Consider the following 18,773-nt stretch of genomic DNA (forward strand, 5'->3'; position numbering starts at 1 on the left):
CTAATTAGGAGGAATGTGAAGGTATTTTAATAAGGGAATATCATATATAACACTGCTAAAGACATCTTTTGAGAGAATTAGTCATTCAAATACTGTCATGGCATTATCATAACAAAAATCAGTTATGCTTACTTGAATAGCTCATGAGTTTGTTCAGCCAAGAACCAAGGCGCAAGGCAAACTTCTGGTGAGCCATAACATCAGCATGCAGAACCTCCACATGAAGTGGTCGTTGAGAAACATTTTCAGAATGCCTCTAGGAGTCAGGTAAATATTAATAGATATAAAATAAAGATAACATGAATTTTCATATTTGTCTTCAGCACCGATTACCTCTCCCCAGCAAAAAAAGAAATCAGTTTGATGTTTTATTTCTGAAGATATCTATCTATCTATATCAAATGTGGTGGGGTAAATTCCATTTCAAAAAGTTCACAGGCAGGTTATAAAAGCATGGAAGTACTAAGTTAAAGACTGTACAGCAGACAAATAAGTCTTCAGTATTAATAATGATGAGGTTGACTTGTTTGTTTTTTATATGAGAAAAATATTTTAGGAAGTTACCTTGATTTCTTCTTTTGCTTCCTGACAAGAGGCATAATGTCCTGCCTTAACAGCTCTACGACCCTGTTTAAAGAAAATATTGAGCATGAGACCAATATAAAACAAAACCAAAATGTTACAAGCCTGATCCTTGCTATGTTTTTTATACATAGAAGAAAAACGGGGACCAACATCACTCATGGTGCTTTTAGACATCTAGAAGCAAATCAAAATTAACATAATTATCTTTAGAAAAAAGCAATTTTAATTAAATTAACAATGGAACAACAAAGTAAATTCTGGGTATCTTAATATTATTAGATAAGGAAAATTCACATACACGTTAAAACAGATGAGAGGGATTTCTGCAGAATACTTTAAATACAAACCACATCAACTTTCTTCCTAGCACAAAGTACACTCATCCTGAATTGTTTTTCTACAATATTTCCTACTATTTCTTACTTCTTTATATGAAATAGCAGGGTCTATTATAAGCGTGGGTTTGATAGCTCTTTCATTAAAGCCAAGAACAGGTTGAGCTTAGACCCCAAATTCCACTCAAAGGAAATCAGAGGTATGGGCTTCCAAAACAAGTGCTCCACACAGCAGAATTTCACACAAGAAGAGAGGAAGTAGCTGTGTGGTGTGGAACTGTTATAATTAAAACAATATAACCTAGTCCTGTGCTGTAGCAGGTGCTTTGTAAAAATGAAAAGTCTGATCAACTCTGTATCTAAAATTTCAGTTTCAATCAAAACAAACCTTCATAATGGAAACTTTTAAAAGTTACTCTACAAGCAGGCATGTATATAGATATTTTACAAAACCTGCAACTGCAGGACAAGACTTGTGATTACGTAAGACTGATACTATTAACTAAATACAACTAAACTTTCATTATCTGAACAGAGAGACACACAAAAAGAAAACACAGTTTTTACAGATTAAAAAAGGATTCTAATACTAGTAAGATGTTTTATATGTAAATATACAACAAATACATATACAGCTATAGACAAAGTTTCTCCGTGTGCACACACGTAAGTTTTGTGCTTTTGTAAGGTAAAAAAAATATGGTTGCAATTAAGATAATTCAAACACTGATCATGCTTCCCCCTCACCCCCAGTGGAAAAAAAAAATTTACATTACTAGTGTAAGGTCTTTATATGGGACATCAGTCTGAAAAATTAAGTAGTAAAATTGTCAGGTTCACCCACATTCCTTCATGGATTCTTCCTGGTTTCATTTGCTTAATTTGAAGTTTTAAGATTTTCAAATGAAGTCTGAGCCATGACAAGCACTAACTCTTGCAAAATGTAAGGTACATTACTGATTAAATATAACTGAATATGCATATTGGTGACTTGTATATTTTTCAGACAAATACTATTAAAATAAAATATTAATCTCAGCTGAGAATAAATTAAAAAGGTAAAGGAAATATGCCAAACATGAAAGGAGCAACTTCAGGTAATTCAGCTCTTTCCTTTCTCAAGAAACTGGATTTTTTTGTCCTAAAGAAAAAAATTAATAGTTTAAAAACTTTCTTGAAGCAAGTGATGATTAACAGTTACTCTGCAACATGCCTTTCTCTTTCCTCAAGCTCCAGCATCCCAGAAACAAAGATTCTATGATCAAGAGACTATAGTAGCACTTCTTAATGGTTAGAAAGTGACTTTCTCCCATATCCAGAATGCACTAACCTCTTTATCTATGGCAGTAGTATGCAACTGGGCTTCACCGAGTTCGCAGCCAAGTGCCCTTTGCAGGCTATAGATGACATGATCGTAAGAATGATGTTCATCATTAAAAAGGACACAGTAGTAGCTGTCTACCTTCTCTCTACTGGGAAAAAGCCAACATATCATCATACAAATAAAAATAAAACTGTAAGTAGTGTCCTATCCAATACAAGCAACAGCTAACTTGATAGCTTGAGAGAAATGTCAAATACAAAAAAATTATAGAACAAAATTAAGCATGTTCTTCCTGTCAAAGACACACCCCTTCACCCTCTATGCCAGAAAAAGTCACAGAAACCATGTGCCAAGTACAAAAGAGATTTTAAGTTATTTGATTATTCCATTATTATTTCCTCTCTCTGCTGTTTTATGATCCCATTTGTCTTTTTAACATGACACACAACAGTCTCCTTCCATTTTCATAGAATCATAGAATAATTTGGGTTGGAAGGAACATTTAAAGGTCATTTAGTCCAACCCCCCTGCAATGAGCAGGGACATCTTCAACTAGATCAGGTTGCTCAGAGCCCCATCCAGCCCGACCTTGAATGTTTCCAGGGATGGGGTATCTACCACCTCTCTGGGCCATCTGTTCCAGTGTTTCACCACCCTCATCATAAAAAATTTCTTCCTTATATCTAGTCTGAATCTACCCTCCTTTAGTTTAAAACCATTACCCCTTCTCCTGTTGCAACAGACCCTGCTAAAAAGTTTGTCCCCATCTTTCCTAGAAGCCCCCTTTAAGTACTGGAAGGCTGCTATAAGGTCTCCCCAGAGCCTTCTCTTCTCCAGGCTGAACAACCCCAACTCTCTCAGCCTTACTTCATAGGAGAGGTGTTCCATCCCTCTGATCATTTTCGTGGCCCTCCTCTGAACCCACTCCAACAGGTCCATGTCTTTCCTGTGCTGAGGGCTCCAGAGCTGGACGCAGTACTCCAGGTGGGGTCTCACCAGAGCGGAGTAGAGGGGCAGAATCACCTCCCTCAACCTGCTGGCCATGCTTCTTTTGATGCAGCCCAGAATACAGCTGGTCTTCTGTGCTGCGAGCACATATTGCTGACTCACGTCCAGTTTTTCATCCACCAGTACCCCCCAAGTCCTTCTTGGCAGGGCTGCTCTCAATCCCTTCATCCCCCAGCCTGTATTGATACCAGGGGTTGCCCCAGCCCAGGTGCAGGACCTTGCACTCGGCCTTGTTGGACTTCATGAGGTTCATATGGGCCCACTTCTTGAGCTTGTCCATGTCCTCTGGATGGCATCCTGCCCCTCAGGCGTGTCAACAGCACCACTCAACTTGGTGTCATCTGCAAACCTGCTGAGGATGCAGTTTATCCCACTGTCTATGTCATTGATGAAGATCTTAAACAGTACTGGTCCCAATACGGACCCCTGAGGGACACCACTTGTCACTGATCTCCATCTGGACATTGAGCTGTTGACCACTACCCTCTGGATGTGACCATCCAACCAATTCCTCATCCACCAAACAGTCCACCCATCAAATCCATATCTCTCCAATTTAGAGAGAAGGATGTTGTGGGGGACCGTATCAAAGGCCTTACAGAAGTCCAGATAGACAACATCTGTAGCTCCTCCCTTGTCCACTGATATAGTCACTCCATCATAGAAGGCCACTAGCTTGGTCAGGCAGGACTTGCCCTTAGTGAAGCCATGCTGGCTGTCTCAAATCACATCCCTGTCCTCCATGTGCCTTAGCATAGCTTCTAGGAAGATCTGTTCCATGATCTTCCCAGGCACAGAGGTGAGGCTGACAGGTCAGTAGTTCCCAGGGTCCTCCTTTCTACCCTTTTTAAAAATGGGTGCAATGTTTCCCTTTTTCCAGTCACCAGGGACTTCACCTGACTGCCATGACTTTTCAAATATCATGTAGTTGCCAAGCCACTCTCCATCTGCCAGTTCCCTCAGGACTCTGGGATGCATCTCGTCAGGTCCCATAGACTTATGTATGTTCAGGTTCCTCAGGTGATCACGAACCTGATCTTCTCTTACAGTGGGAGGGACTTTACTTCCCCAGTCCCCATCTTGCGGTCCATCCATTCAAGATGTGTGGGAAGAGAGGTTGCCAGTGAAGACTGAGGCAAAAAAGTTGTGGAGTACCTCAGCCTTCTCCTCGTCCATTGTTACCAGTTTGCCAGTCTTGCTCACCAGGGAGGGTACACTTTCTTTGACCTTCCTTTTCTGGCTGACATACCTGTAGAAGCCCTTCTTACTATTCTTTGCATCCCTTGCCAAGTTCAGCTTCAGCTGCGCCTTGGCCTTCCTGATCCTATCCCTACACAACTGGGCAGCGTCCCTGTACTCTTCCCAAGATACCTGTCCCTGCTTCCACTGCCTGTGCATGTCCTTCTTGCCCTTTAGTTTGACCAGGAAGTCTTGACTCATCCATGCCAGTCTCTTGCCTTCCTTGCCCGATTTCTTACACCTGCAGATCAAGAGCTCTTGCACTCTATGGAAAGCATCCTTAAAGATCTGCCAGCTCTGTTCTGCTCCCTTGTCCCTGAGGGCAATTTCCCAGGGGGTCCTATTGACTAACTCCTTGAAGAGCTGGAATTTTGCTTTCCTAAAATTCAGGGTCCTGACTTTACTCTTCGCCTGACCCATATCCCTCAGGACTGTGAACTCCACCAGTGCATGATCACTGCAGCCCAGGCTGCCTCCAATCTTGATGTCACCAATTAGCTCACTTACATTGGTCACTAACAGGTCCAGTATCGCATCCCCTCTGGTAGGGCTGTCTATTACCTGGCTTAAGAAGTTATCCTCAAAGCATTCCAGGAGTCTCCTGGATTGCCTACAGCTTGCCGTGCTACTTTTCCAGCAGATGTCGGGGTGGTTGAAGTCCCCCAGCAGGACAAGAGCCTGCGAGCGCAATGCCTCCTGTAGCTGGAGTAAGAAGGCTTCGTCAATAGGCTCCCCCTGATCGGGCGGCCTGCAGTAGACACCAACCACAAGGCTCCCTTTGTTGCCTTGGTCTCTGATTCTTACCCATAAGCTTTCAACCTGCTCGTGGCTATTCTTCAGAGACAGCTCTTCACACTCCATCCATTTCTTGATGTAGAGGGCAATGCCTCCGCCCCTCCTTCCTCGCCTGTCCCTTCTGAACAGCCTTTAGTCATCGATAGGCACACTTCAGTCATGGGATTTGTCCCACCAAGTTTCAGTAATGGCCACTAGGTCACAGCTTTCTAGCAGCATGGTGGCTTCCAACTCCTCCTGTTTCTTGCCCATGCTGCGTGCATTGGTATAGAGGCACTTCAGCTGGGCTGTTGGCTGTGTCACCTTCTTGGAGGAACACCCCTTAATTCTTTTGAGGTATTTCACTGGTGTTTCCTTGTTGGCTCCTATGACCTTAGGAGCCCCTGGGTCATCTCCATAAGACTTCAACTGTGCTCCAGTGTAGCCAGCACATCTCAGAGCAACAGGCTGAGGGCCCTTGCTAGCACCCTGTCCCTCTAACCTTGGCATGTCATCCCACAGCTTGTCACAGGCAAGCCTGATATTATCCCCCTCACCCTTCAAGTCTAGTTTAAAGCTCTGTCAATGACCCCACTAGCTTGTGAGCAAAGACCCTCTTCCCCCTTTGGGAAAGGTGAATCCCATCTGACACCTGCAAGCCTGGTGCCATGTAGGCCATCCCATTATAGAAAAATCAAAAATTGTGGCAGTGACACCAGCCACAGAGCCATGTATTAATAGACTGGGTCTGTCTGTTTCTTCCAATGTCACTGCCCGCAACTGGAAGGGGAGAGGAAAAAAAATAACCTGTGCTCCAGATTCCCTTACCAACCATTCCAAGGCCCTGAAGTCTCTTTTGATTGCCCTTGGACTACACATTGCGGTTTCATCGCCACCCACATGGAAGAGCAGTAATGGGTAATAGTCCGAGGGCCGTACCAGGCTAGGAAGTTTCCTAGTGATGTCCTTAACCTGGGCCCCAGGGAGGCAGCGGACTTCCCTAAGAGGAGGGTCTGTCCGGCATATTGGACCCTCTGTTCCCCTCAGAAGGGAGTCACCTACAACTATAACCTGTCTTTTCTTCCTTGTGGAGGTCGTCATGATACAGTGGGTAGGCCTTTCTGACCTTGGCAACACCTCTGGTGTAGATGGACTGTTATCCACATCATCCATTGACTGGCCTTCCATACCCAGAGCCTCATACCTATTGTACAGAGGCATCTGGGAAGGCGAGGTGGGCAAGGAGGGGGTTCGCCTGCCACCCCGAGCGTGGACTTGCTTCCATTCACTCCTTTCCTTTAAGCTACTGCCTTCAGCTTGGCAGGGGGAGGATACAGGATCCCCTTGATCTTGGGTTTTTTCTGGTGGCTGTTCCTGTTTCTGTCTCAGGGAGAGCAGAGCATGGTTCCACCAGTCTATCTCTTTCTCAGACTCTCTGATGCTCCTTAACCTTTCCACTTCCTCTCGTAGCTCTGCCACCAGGCTGGGCAGATCATCCACCTGGTCACACCTCGCACAGCTGTTCTCACTACTGCCATTGTTACCAGTGAAAGGCTCTGGCACTCTCTGCGGCCTGAGACCCGGATGGCTGCGTGTTTTCGTGGGAGCTCTGTCTGGGTTGCCACATCCATTCCGGCGAGTGCAGAAGATATAGCTTTCCGCCACGTGGATACCATAGCTAAGCTCCTTCTAAGAGGGTGATGACCACCAATTGAACTCACCTCTTGAGCTGGTAGGGTGACTACATCCTCCCTGCTGCGCAAACTGCCGCACCACGCTCTGTTTGCCTGCTCTGGTCGCTAGCGCTCCCTAGGCTGCTTTTTATAGGCGTGGGGGTAGTTGAGGTTGCTCTGGCAACGCCCAGGCCTTGTCAGCATCTCGCACAAGAGCTGCCGGCTCCTGGTGGGTCTCTCTGCCGCCCTGGTGTTCCCCTGTCTCAGGAAAACCTCCTGTGTGCCAAGATCTGCCACTCCACTGCTGATCGGGCCAGCTCCAGAGCAGCTCCCCTCAGCGACAGATGGAGTGCAGTCACACACTACTTTTCCCATGAAGTATCAAAAGCTTTTCTCTGTATAACTGTAGGTCAAAAATGCTATAGTGGTGTTTACAGGGATTTTGGCACTCTTATGTTTGCACGAGTATAAGAATACCACAGGCAAAACTATCATCAAAGTTTCCAATGCCTTGAAGAGAAAGTTGGAAATACTCCGTACCTAATTGTGAGCTCTGGAGGCAGTTCCTTCTCTTCTTCCCATATAAGCATATCTACAATGTATTTTATCACAGAGGGAAACACCCTCCTAGAGTGCTCCATAATTTCTTCATTCAACTGACATTCAGAATTCTGTAAAACAGGAGATAATGTTAATATGGAAAAGAAATTTAAAAAATGAAAAGGTTGGTAGAATACCTTATTACTATATTTCTTTCAGGAAATCAGCCTTTTCACGATTTTCAAGCAAATTAATCTCATCTAATATCTTCTCTCCAAAATTACTTCATCCCAAGGGCTCTCAGTAGTATTCCAACAGTTTCACATACTTTTTTTTTTTTTTTTTTTTTTTTTTTTTTTTTTTTTTTTTACACACATCTAGTTTTTATCTAGGAATAGACTATGAAAGGCCTCACCAAATGCATTAGGAAACTTCAATTATTTTTTTTAAACTTAAGTTTAAAAAAGCTGGTTAACAGCTTTCTGTACACCTGAAGATAGTAAAAGTTTGCAGTCCAGACCAAAATTCTTCCCCTGCATTGCTTGCTCTTCTGTGTGAATATTCTGTCAAACATTTATGACGCTCCTTGAACAGAATCATCCAAGGAAACCTAACTTTGTTCTTTTCAGAGATCCTAGCCCAGATCTAGAAATTCAAAATATCCCTGTGAACTGACATATTTCCCATCCACCCAGATAAAGGTCATTAAGTGAATTGTCTACATCATATAACATTATTAATCCTTTCCATGAGCGTTTAAGCAGGAGAGAAATTAAGGTTATAAGCAAGGAAAACTATTACCAAGTCTGCACTTAAGAATGAAGCAATCAATATTCAGGTACTAGACACAGATACATTGCAATGACATTGTAAGAAAAGAGGGCTTTAATCCAAAGGCCTGATGACCTTTTCCACATACCACCTTCCTTTCAGCATATGCATATATAAGTAGTATATAATGTTGTTATTAATGTTAATGCAACCAAATCCAGTAATTTCATATACAAATGACACAGAAGCAGAGGCTGATATTTTCTGGAGTATTTACACAAAGTTTCCTTTAATTTTAGGATCAGCCAAACTGCCTACAAAATCTGAATATGTATGTGTTTGCCAGAGTGAGAAAACATGAGAAACAAAGATGCTTTCCAAGAATAAAGCTTTTCACATGTGAATTTTAATCCCAAAGTACTAAGGGCACTCACCTCTGCAATACACAATCTGACTTATGTTAAATATAAAAGAACAGAAAGACTGATGTGTTTAATATAGCTAAGAATCATGTTTTTGAAAAATTCTTAAATCAACTATAGTCACATCTATCCATTTATAAAGCAGATTGCTTTAAAAAAAACAAAACCAAACCAAAACAAATAAGTAAAATAATTTTGTGTCCTTATGATGGAAAAGCTAAAAATGTAGTGGAAGAGAAGTAAAAATGCATTAACATGACCAATTGCTCCCAAAGCTCTGAACAACAGTTTTCTGACCTGATAAGCATTAGAAGAATAATTTGGAGTCAAACATACAATCTAAAATGTCTGCCAATGAAATCATGGTCTATAAATATCACTGTGTATATACTTAATTTTGGATAAGCTCGTGGTAGATCTTGGTAATTAAGAATGTAAATGTCTGGGGTAATTATTTTTTTCCCAGACTGACAAAGCTATCATCATCTTGAAGTTTAGAGCAGAATGAAAAAAACTATAGTGCTAAGAATAATCTAATTGAACTGAGTTGTAAATATAGTACATTTTTTTTCCGTTATTTCTTAAGAGTTTGGCTTTTTAAGCATTAACGTACATTAGACAAAAATGATAGAGCTGGAAGAAAACAGAGCTGTGCACAGAGATACTCCAAACAAGAACCCTGTAGTAAGACATGCTGCTCTCCTTCAGTCTGTAGAAGAAATCAAAGGAAACCACATCAAAGGATTTATAAACTACTAAAAGTGGGGATTGCACTCATACAAATAGTGAAAAGTTAAATGATGCAATGCCACTTCCAATGCTATCCACATTAATAGAAGTCACAGTAAAATGAAATTAAGATACATCTAATGTAAATTGAAAGGGTAACAATAAAATTGCCTCAGAACTATGCCCAAAAGTGTGTAATTATTTAAGCTTCAGGTAAAGCTTCAAAAAACAAAATTGTGGAAGAATGAACAAAATATATTCAGATATCAAAGTTTAAAAATAACTAAAACCCAATTATTTATTTTTTTTTTTTTTTTAACAAATGTGGCTGGGAAGTATTTTTACCTTATCTCAGACATGAATTCTTGAAGTTATCTGTTTTTAAGGATACATTGAGGCAAAAAGGTTTTTATATTTCTGGCATAGTGAAAACATTAATTTGGAATCAAGAGAGAACAGATAACTCCCAAAAGCCTGGAGTGGGGGTTCTAAAACAAAGGATTGCTTTTCTGAGCCCCATGTTACATACATACCAACAAGTTTTGTAAATATCTCCTCATTGTAAATTTTTTTTAAACTAAGGTTTAATTAGGATTTTTGTAAGGATACTGTATGTTACTAATGCTTACCTCATTATCTCAGAAATGCTAAAAATTCTGGTGCTTATCTTTAATGTTGTAGATTGAAACCTGTCCTTTACTAAGGGCTCATTTTTAAAAGGAGGTCATTCTGTAGATCAAACTCTGAACTTAATCTTCCTTTTAAAAATAGCAGCCAGTTCCTAAGCACATTTTACCATGTTCTGCATAGCAGACAAACATACTGCAAACATATCCCTCCTCTTATTTGCTCCTACCTGATCAGAGTAAGTTTATAAACACCCTAACGTGATGTATCCTCTGCACTTAGAGTAATTAAAGGAATACTGGTCAGGATCATCCAGCAAAGAGTGCTTTTTGTTTGACAAGCGTGTAATAAACTTCTATACTATCAGAAAACATGCTGGAAAAGAAATACGCAAGATGTCTGTTCCAAATGTGCTTTGCAACTCATTTCTTTTAATAAGCACTATATGCTGAGAAAATTCCTACATCGTGAATGTCCTTGATTCTCAAAATAGAGAACAAACTATGAGGTAATCCAAACATCCACGAGCCTCTTCATCATAAAAAAATCCCTGATGGACAAGTCTTTTATTAAAAAAGGAAGATGGTCATGCAATGCAATCTATCAAATAGTTACATATAGTATATATTAATATACTGATGCATCTCATTATTGTAGTGGTTGTAATTCTGCCCTTTTACTAGAGAGTCTACATATACTGACTGCATAATAACTACATACATTGACAACAAAGAACTATTATAATAAGTAACTTGCTACTTCTTCAAATTCAAATAATTGTCTAATTATATGTTTTCTATCATTCATGACTCTCATGTAGCACTTATTGTAGGAGTATGTTCCAGTTTATTTGACAGCAGTTGTAACATAGCTTCGGACTTGCACAACTCCATGACAGAAGTGATGATCAAACAAATTCACTGCAAACCAACCAAAGACCTTATTGGAGATTGAAAGAGAAATATTACTCGAAGAAGCTTGGGAGGTTCCCTGTTTCCTTATCATCACACGTATGATTATAGTTCTCAATAAAGTTTAAAACCAAGAGATACTGTGTTAGCTGCTGTCATTATTGATATGATCTATCCTTTAACCCTATCGCCATTGGATACAAATGGCCTGAAGAACATTCTGAGCAGCTTATCTTCATTCAAACAGAAATAAAATGCTGCAGACTCTGAATGCATGCAGTTTCCTCTCAAGCTTTGTTCAAATATGGTTTTGGAAAAAAGCCCACAAAATTTGGACAGTGTGACTTTAACAAGAGTGAAACAGCCTTTTGGTAAAATTGATAAAGGTTTTGGTGTTTTTCCTAACATTTGTTTTTTTATTATTTCATTGTTATGAAAAAGCTGTTCTAAAGGGAAGTGAGGTAAAAAGCAGAATATGCTGTCACAAATGCAAATACCAGATCTGTGACATCAAAATCTATACCTTGCAGAGAAACAGGTTCCCCAGCAGGAAGTAAACATTTCATAAACCATTTTAGGGACTCTAGTCAGAGTTGTTGGAACCAAAAAATACTATTATTCTCAAAAGTAAAGTGCTGAAACAACTGTTAGAAGACCTCATACAGAGACCTAAATTTTAAAGCTGGGAGATACAATCTATTTTGTTTAGAATTTCTTTGTTAAAGTTCTTAATGTGCCTCACAGGTCCACGTTCATCCAGGTACCTGTGTGATTTTTTTTGTGAGCCATAACAGGTGAAATCCGTAATGTATGCTGGCTACTCTGTAAGAAACTGGACAAACTGGTCACCTGAGGCATAAGTAATACCCCTTATCTAGGAGCAATGGAGATGCTTTGGCTGGAAACACTTAATTTTCAAGTGGAAGAACACTTAATTCTCAACTGAGACCTCAACATTTTGTCTTAAGACCATTGCTAAATTCTTTTCGTGATATGATAAGGACTTCTCAGCGATCAGCTAGAAATCTGATACTGAGCATCTTGTAACATAAATTTTCCATAGTATCCAAAGGTGGATTTGAAGCTGGCAGACACATGAGTTCTCTACCTTCCCATATGTCTTTATCAACAGTACCAGGAATCTAGCATTGCAAAAAAATCCTATTTTCCTTCAGAACGCAAGGACAAAAATGAATACTTCCCAAAGAGGAATTGTGCTAGTTTCTTATTCTGGAAAGACCTCTAGAACGTGCTGGAAAAAGTATTAAACACATATGTAGTAATGGTGACAGTAGCAAAATTAACCATACCGTAGCTATTTTTGGGTATTCTAACACTGAGGAAACAATTTGGCTCTCTTGATTACAGGTTTTCCCAAGTAATATGTAGGTGTCAGCCACACATATATCAGATGGCTCAGTACTCAGGGATAAGTACTGCACAGCAGAATAGACTTTACTGAAGTAGAAGCACATGAACATTAGTGACAAGCTCCAAGTGGTAATCAGATGACCCCTTCTTGGAGCTTAAAGTATTTTTATCTCTGAAATCCATTAAGATTCATGTTTTTTTCAAGGGTGAACAAGTGAAGGAAAACTTTGTCTCAGTTTTCTGTAAGATCAGTGCTCTTTATTCCTTTTCCATTTGATTTTTTGCCAGATCATAAAGAACAGTACTTTTGCAAAAAAAACAGGAGGAATTAGGGGGTCTATTTGCAACGACGAATGCTAAGGTTTTTTTGTCCTGATTATCTCAGAATGTAGGACTCTGAAAAAACAATTTTACCCAAAGCAACTGATTTGCCTACATTCTCTTCGAGAACTACTTACAAGATGGCATATTTCTTGTTAATATGCTGCTTTGAGCTACAATAAGCATGAGACATCCTAACATAAGAGGTTAGTTTTAAAGCATAGGGACTTATTTTAATCAGAGTGACAGATCACACACCAGAAGTAACTGACAAAAAAAATTCTTCAGTAATGTGGAAAAGAGAAAATATTATTAAAATCAAGTACTAGATCTAAACATTTACTAACCACTGGGAAACCAATTATTTGTAAATTATAGCTGAGTAATACACAAAGCAAAGAGCAGGAAACCAATTATTTGCAAATAAGAACTGAGCAATACACATAACAAAGAAAAGAGCAAGAGACTGCGATTTTAATTCTGAATCAAAGACAGAAATACACAAGACAGGTAGATGGAACTGTTCATTGTTCTTGCCTTTTGTTTGGAGAAAAAGGATGCCCAATATATATGTTTGACCCCAACAAACACCTTGACCAACGAAATCCTGATTCAACTCAATTGGACCTGCTATGTGAATTACACAATGTACATACTTCCATATACTGGAATGAGCACTTTTTTAAAAAAGGTAATATTCACAATATTTATTCTTTCACTTTAAGCAATATTCTTACTTCTTTTGCAGAACCTGATGCTCCAGGCTCATGTTTAGTACACAGCGGTCCAGCCTTCCATGCCTCTGTATCCCCACAGTCACAAAATCCGCCTCCAGTGGAGCTATGCATCTGTAAAAACCATGTATTTCAGTCATGAAATATGCACATAAAAAGCAAAAGAAAAATACAAATGTGCATTATTTAAGTTAAACACAAGTATAAATACCTACTTACAAAGTAGAAGAGTCACTGCATAACCAACGGACTTGCCACAACATTTTTCTTTTTTAGATAAAAGGAGACTTATCAGAGGAGTGGGGTAAAAAAATGAACTTTTTGAGCAAAAAAATAAAGGAGGAAATACAGTTGCCACTGCAAAAAAGTATGCAAGTCTTAAACAAATTTAACTAGAAAGTAAGTGAAAAAGCCTATGACTGATGAATAAGCGCTTCATAAATGGCAAAATAATAATTTCTGGTTTTATTAGCAAAATTATAGCAAAAGTGCTTAATGCCTTCTTTACCAATTACTTCGTAAAGTTTGAAAATAATCTAAACAAGAATATGTGTATGTTAAACAGACATTTAGTAATACCTCCACTTCTAACCAAAGAAAATAAGATATAATCAGCATCTAAATACATTCTTGCAAGTTTAACTTTGCATTACACTTTCAGAAAAGTACAAATTCTGACCCTTCATTTTGGCAAAAAGTTCAGACAAAACTCGGGCAAAAATAATTATCCTTAGCTTACTCTAAATCCCCAATCCTAAAATAATTATAAAAACACTAAGTGACCCAATAAAAAGACATTCAAAAATTTATTTACTTGAAACATTTTAAAATAACCTGATCTAATTAGATGTGCTTCGAGTGGGAGGTTGGACTAGGTGACCTCCTTAGGTCCCTTCTGACCTAAATTATTCTATGAATCTATAAAGAGCATAATCTGTATTCTTTAGATTGCATCTTTAAAACAGAAATGCAGCAAACCTGCTCCCATCTGACTACTTATTTCCATGGCTGATGTTTTGCCTGAAGAAGTTACTGAAAAACAGGGAAAGGACAACAGCTTCTCAGCCCAGCTGTGATTCCAAATTGCTCTGTAATCATTATTGTCTATTTTCCCTGGTTTTCGTCTTACCTCTCTGTAAACTATGTGTGTGCACGCGTGTGTATATGGAAGTTATATTTGCATTATCCAAGTAGTTTTGTACATCTTTGAATCAATATTTACAATATATTTTCAGATCAGTATACAAAGACTTATACAGTATTCTGCCCCTCTGTATTTTAGTCCCCGTTAATTTTGAGATTGCTAGGACCTTCTTCCAAACTGTCCCTCATTGAAACATACCCACTTAAAGGGGATTTATGACCAACTGATAATACAAGTAAAACAAATCTCTTCAATGGATGTCATGTCAATGAATAGAAGGAATAGCTGCAAAAAAAAAAAAATCTAGCCCACTTTTTGGTCGTGAAAGATAAATAAATTGAATACATAATGTTTCTGTGCATTTTCTTGCCTCTTGCAGCAGAGTTAGGCCAGCTTTAAAAATGACACTTAATATACTGTTTTCCATTTCTGCTTCCAAGGCTGTTGAAAGTACAGAGTTCTCAGTGAAGCAGGCAAGCAAAAAAGGGGGCCTGGGAAGGAAACAGTAGATGACAGTTTAGGCAGTGAGTTAGCTAAGAATTATTTAAAAGATCCTTCTTTAATTAAAGCATGGGAATCTCTCAAAGAGAATCAAAAGGATATCAGAAAGAGATGATCCAGTTCTAGAACAATATCCTCAATAAAAAATTGATGCTTAATATTTGTTTTAACTTTATCATAGTCCACACTAAGCACAAAGTAGTTTATGCAAATCTAAATGGAAGAACAGAGTAGAAATGTAGAGACTGCATCAGTGACATAAGTGCTGAAGTAACGGCCCTTATATACACACACTGATTCTAAATTTCCAAACAGTACTGACTGGGACTCAGGACAGGACTGTCATCTTCAGGCAGCTTTTTGCTCTGACATACACTTCTGTGATATTGCCAAAGAGAATAACAATGTATGCATTCATAAACACTCCCTTACCCTTTGGTTCTTGAATTAGAAAGTTACTGTTCTTAGAAGAGGCTTTATGTAGTTAGAAACATGACAGAGAGATAATTAAGTAATTAGTAAAACCCAGGTTTGTTTGTTTTTTTAATAAAAACTACTAATGGTTTATATGCAGTTTATGATATCCTCAAAAAAATGTTCTCTAAAACTACAAGTACAATTTCTTAATATAAGATTTTTCTACCTTGTACCGGTGGTTCTTGTGAATGCTATTCTGGAAGCAGTCCATACAGAGTACACACGTTGGATCAACTGCACAGTCTCTGCAACAAAAATGGTAACTGGAAAACTTTCTAAAACAAACACATGGAATTTTCATGCGCAAGAGAAAATACTACAGAGGGCGGGCAGGGTAGAAAATTGAGATTAACAACAGATTCAAGTTATAAAAACATTGGCTGCTCCACATCACAGAAGGATGAAAGCCAATGTTGTTAGGCTTGAACCATGTACTCGAACCTGTTATATCAGATTCTATCAGAAACATGCTTGATTTCCACTTTCAAAACTTGTTGCTACATTATTTCTGGTTTTGCTAAGAATAAGCAGCTATCAAAAATCATGACGACTCTGAAGTAACCTTTATTATTGCTTCCAACAACTGTAGCCAGTTTGCTAATGAAACTTTTGCTACACTTCTGCTAGGTTATGTTTCTAACTTTTAAAACAGAAGTTAAAATCTAAAGAGAATTCCTTTACGAGATGAGCCAGAGAATATATACTTTGAAATTTAATTTCAACAGTTTCCGTGCAGTCAAATACTGAAAATCCAGAATTACACTCATGGGCAATCTAATTCCATTTTTTTCTATGATCCACATACATATGCTTTTTTATACTGCCTTTTTTCCCTAAAACATGGTCACTCTTTTTTCTTTAAATGCTGTTTCATTCTATGCAAAATGTGGGTGACAGGCGTTTAATGACAACACATCAAGGTTTTTGTTTTACACCATTGTTCAACATCTAGTTCAAGCCTCCTTTACAATACAACTAAAATAGTATGGTAATTCTGATTACAGAATGAATTTCTTTTCAAACCTTTAGATGATAATCATCATTACAATAATTTAATACTTCACTAACATTCATTTATTACCATAAATCTACTGCGAAGTGAGTTAAAAGAAAGAAAAATTAAGCCAGAAGTGCCTGCTAGATTTGAATGCCCAATTCAAGACATTTAGATTTTAATATTTCAGAGTATCTATTATTTTTAGCATTTTAGAAGCCTAAAGCAAACGTATATTTAGTTTCAGTTGCAGTAGTAAGTACAGTATTTTGTATAAATACTATCACATTTTTGCAAGACAGGAACTCAAAAAAATAAGAAAAAAAGACCACCTCAGATATATAGCTTTGTCTTTTTGCCTGCTATCATACAAGAACTCTGCAGAGGTAGGAACAGAATTATTCCTGTTACAGCAGCACTAAACTGCCTTGACCATCCTTTTCCTTCGTACAATCCAACGTTGCATTCACTATAGACTTTCTAGCAAACACATAAGGATTTCTTCAAAGACCATTCTCCTTTCATACACAACACTAACTTATTCCTAGAAAAAGCTGAAGAGTATGTGATTGATTAAAACCTTACAGTGTAATTCATAAAGTTTACAGAGAGCTTTCATTTTGACATTTCATAAATTCTAAGGGCTGGATTTTTTAGCCATGATAACATTCTTCATCCTTAATAATATTCTTTCAGTATTTCTGACAAAATTTTCTAGGCTTTTAAAATAAACTGAAAACTACAATAAACTATGACAATAGCATCATATTAATACTAATGAATTGCCAGCACAGTTGCACTCTTTACATTCACCACAAAGACCTCTGGCTTTTTAATATTATTATTATACTATTCATATTAATTTATTTGTATTAATATGAATTAATAAAATGAATTATATCAAATCAATGGGCTGCCATCTTTAATATACTCCAGGATGAGAAAGAAGGTGAAAAAATGACCATTGGTCAACACAGCTATTGCTTAAGCAAAGGACTGATGACGCTTAGAAATGCTGAATTGTTTCAGACTTTGAAAGAGTGAGTACTGTACAGTGCACAGATTTTTATGCCTGTTCTGCCTCAATTCAGGTACAGACCCCGTACTCATACCCTATCATCTAATCTTTTTAACCATTGGCTTTCAGTACCTTTAGTTTCCTTTCAACTTCTGTCCCCATTTCTCTGCCAGAGCCTGCTTTTCATATGCAATTTTCCTCACTCTAAAGTGGTTTGAAATGTGAAGCAAATGCCACTGTCAGTTAAGCGACGATCTACCATGACACAAGCAATGACTAGTTAGCAGTGCAACTGATTTTATTAAACCACTTTGCTCCATTATCTCACATGGGAACATTCATGATAACATACCTTCATTCTTACCTGCAAGAGTATGTTGTCTCCCCTCCTTTGAACACCTTCCCACAGAGCTGGGAGGTTCCACTCTGTTGTAGTTTCTCCAGGAATATATCTGGGTCTTCCCCAAACAAATAACATTCCAAGGGGTATAATATTGCTGTCTGGACCATTTCTTCTTGTTTCTCCAGCAAGGGGTCCATTTCAGCTGAGTAAATATTTGGCACATGTTTTGCCAAGCACTGTAAAAACGTAGCTTGGAAGTTGAATCTTTCATCACACCACTGCAAGAAAAGTACACCCATAGATAAACATAAATCAATAAATAAAGAAAATAGGATTAAGCACTTCTACTGTGAATCCAGAATTCTTTTCCACATCAGAAATCAGTTCTGCAAGCAATAAAACCCAAGAAACCATGGTTTCCCAAGAATTTCTCTGCTATTTTTCTTTCAGTACCTACCACAGTAACCTCTGTTCCCTTTAAGTCTTCTACTAAAACACTCTGAGGCAACAGTTGGCAAGTGCTACGCTACTGTAGAGCAACCCGTGCACTAATTAATTTTCAACTACATGCTTGCCAACACACCAGCCAATACACAAATCTTAATGTCTGTTCAGCTGCTGACAAGTGGGAAGAGCAGCAGCGAGTTTCCCTGTCTTAGCTGGGAAATAAGTTTGGGATTCATTCCTTAGCCTGCTGATAGTCACAAAACATGCAGCAACTTAATGGTCTTTGAAGTTGCGACCCTTCAGTAAAATCTTGTTGAAACTGGTCATCAGGGTTCAATAGTTACTGAGGGAGAAAAAAGCCCAACTGATTATACAAGCTTAATGTCCTTGGGAAACCAGACTAAAACGCAATTTCGTATTTATAAGACAATTAATAAAAGTACTTGTGTTTTGACTTGAGGTTCTTAGTTTTCTTAATTTAAGTC

The 18,773-nt window shown here is 38.4% G+C and overlaps 1 protein-coding gene across 3 annotated transcripts in view; it reads right to left on the minus strand.

The window, feature by feature from the left end:
* Positions 1–18,111, minus strand: part of UBR1 (ubiquitin protein ligase E3 component n-recognin 1) — a 65,649-nt gene extending 47,538 nt beyond the window's left edge. For 2 of the 3 annotated variants that reach the window (XM_050896803.1, XM_050896805.1), the window contains exons 1-7: positions 17,863–18,090; positions 15,653–15,731; positions 13,368–13,478; positions 7,479–7,609; positions 2,251–2,392; positions 565–627; positions 133–256 (exon numbers count right to left, since the gene is read on the minus strand). In XM_050896803.1, the coding sequence (XP_050752760.1) occupies positions 133–256; positions 565–627; positions 2,251–2,392; positions 7,479–7,609; positions 13,368–13,478; positions 15,653–15,731; positions 17,863–18,038 (826 nt within the window). In that variant the 5' untranslated portion in view covers positions 18,039–18,090. Of the gene's footprint in view, positions 1–132; positions 257–564; positions 628–2,250; positions 2,393–7,478; positions 7,610–13,367; positions 13,479–15,652; positions 15,732–17,862 lie in introns of all 3 variants that reach the window. The other variant, XM_050896804.1, reaches the window with a different exon arrangement.
* Between the last annotated feature and the right edge of the window lie 662 nt (positions 18,112–18,773).

This window comes from Gymnogyps californianus, chromosome 5 (genome assembly GCF_018139145.2).
Source record: "Gymnogyps californianus isolate 813 chromosome 5, ASM1813914v2, whole genome shotgun sequence".
NCBI lineage: Eukaryota > Metazoa > Chordata > Aves > Accipitriformes > Cathartidae > Gymnogyps > Gymnogyps californianus.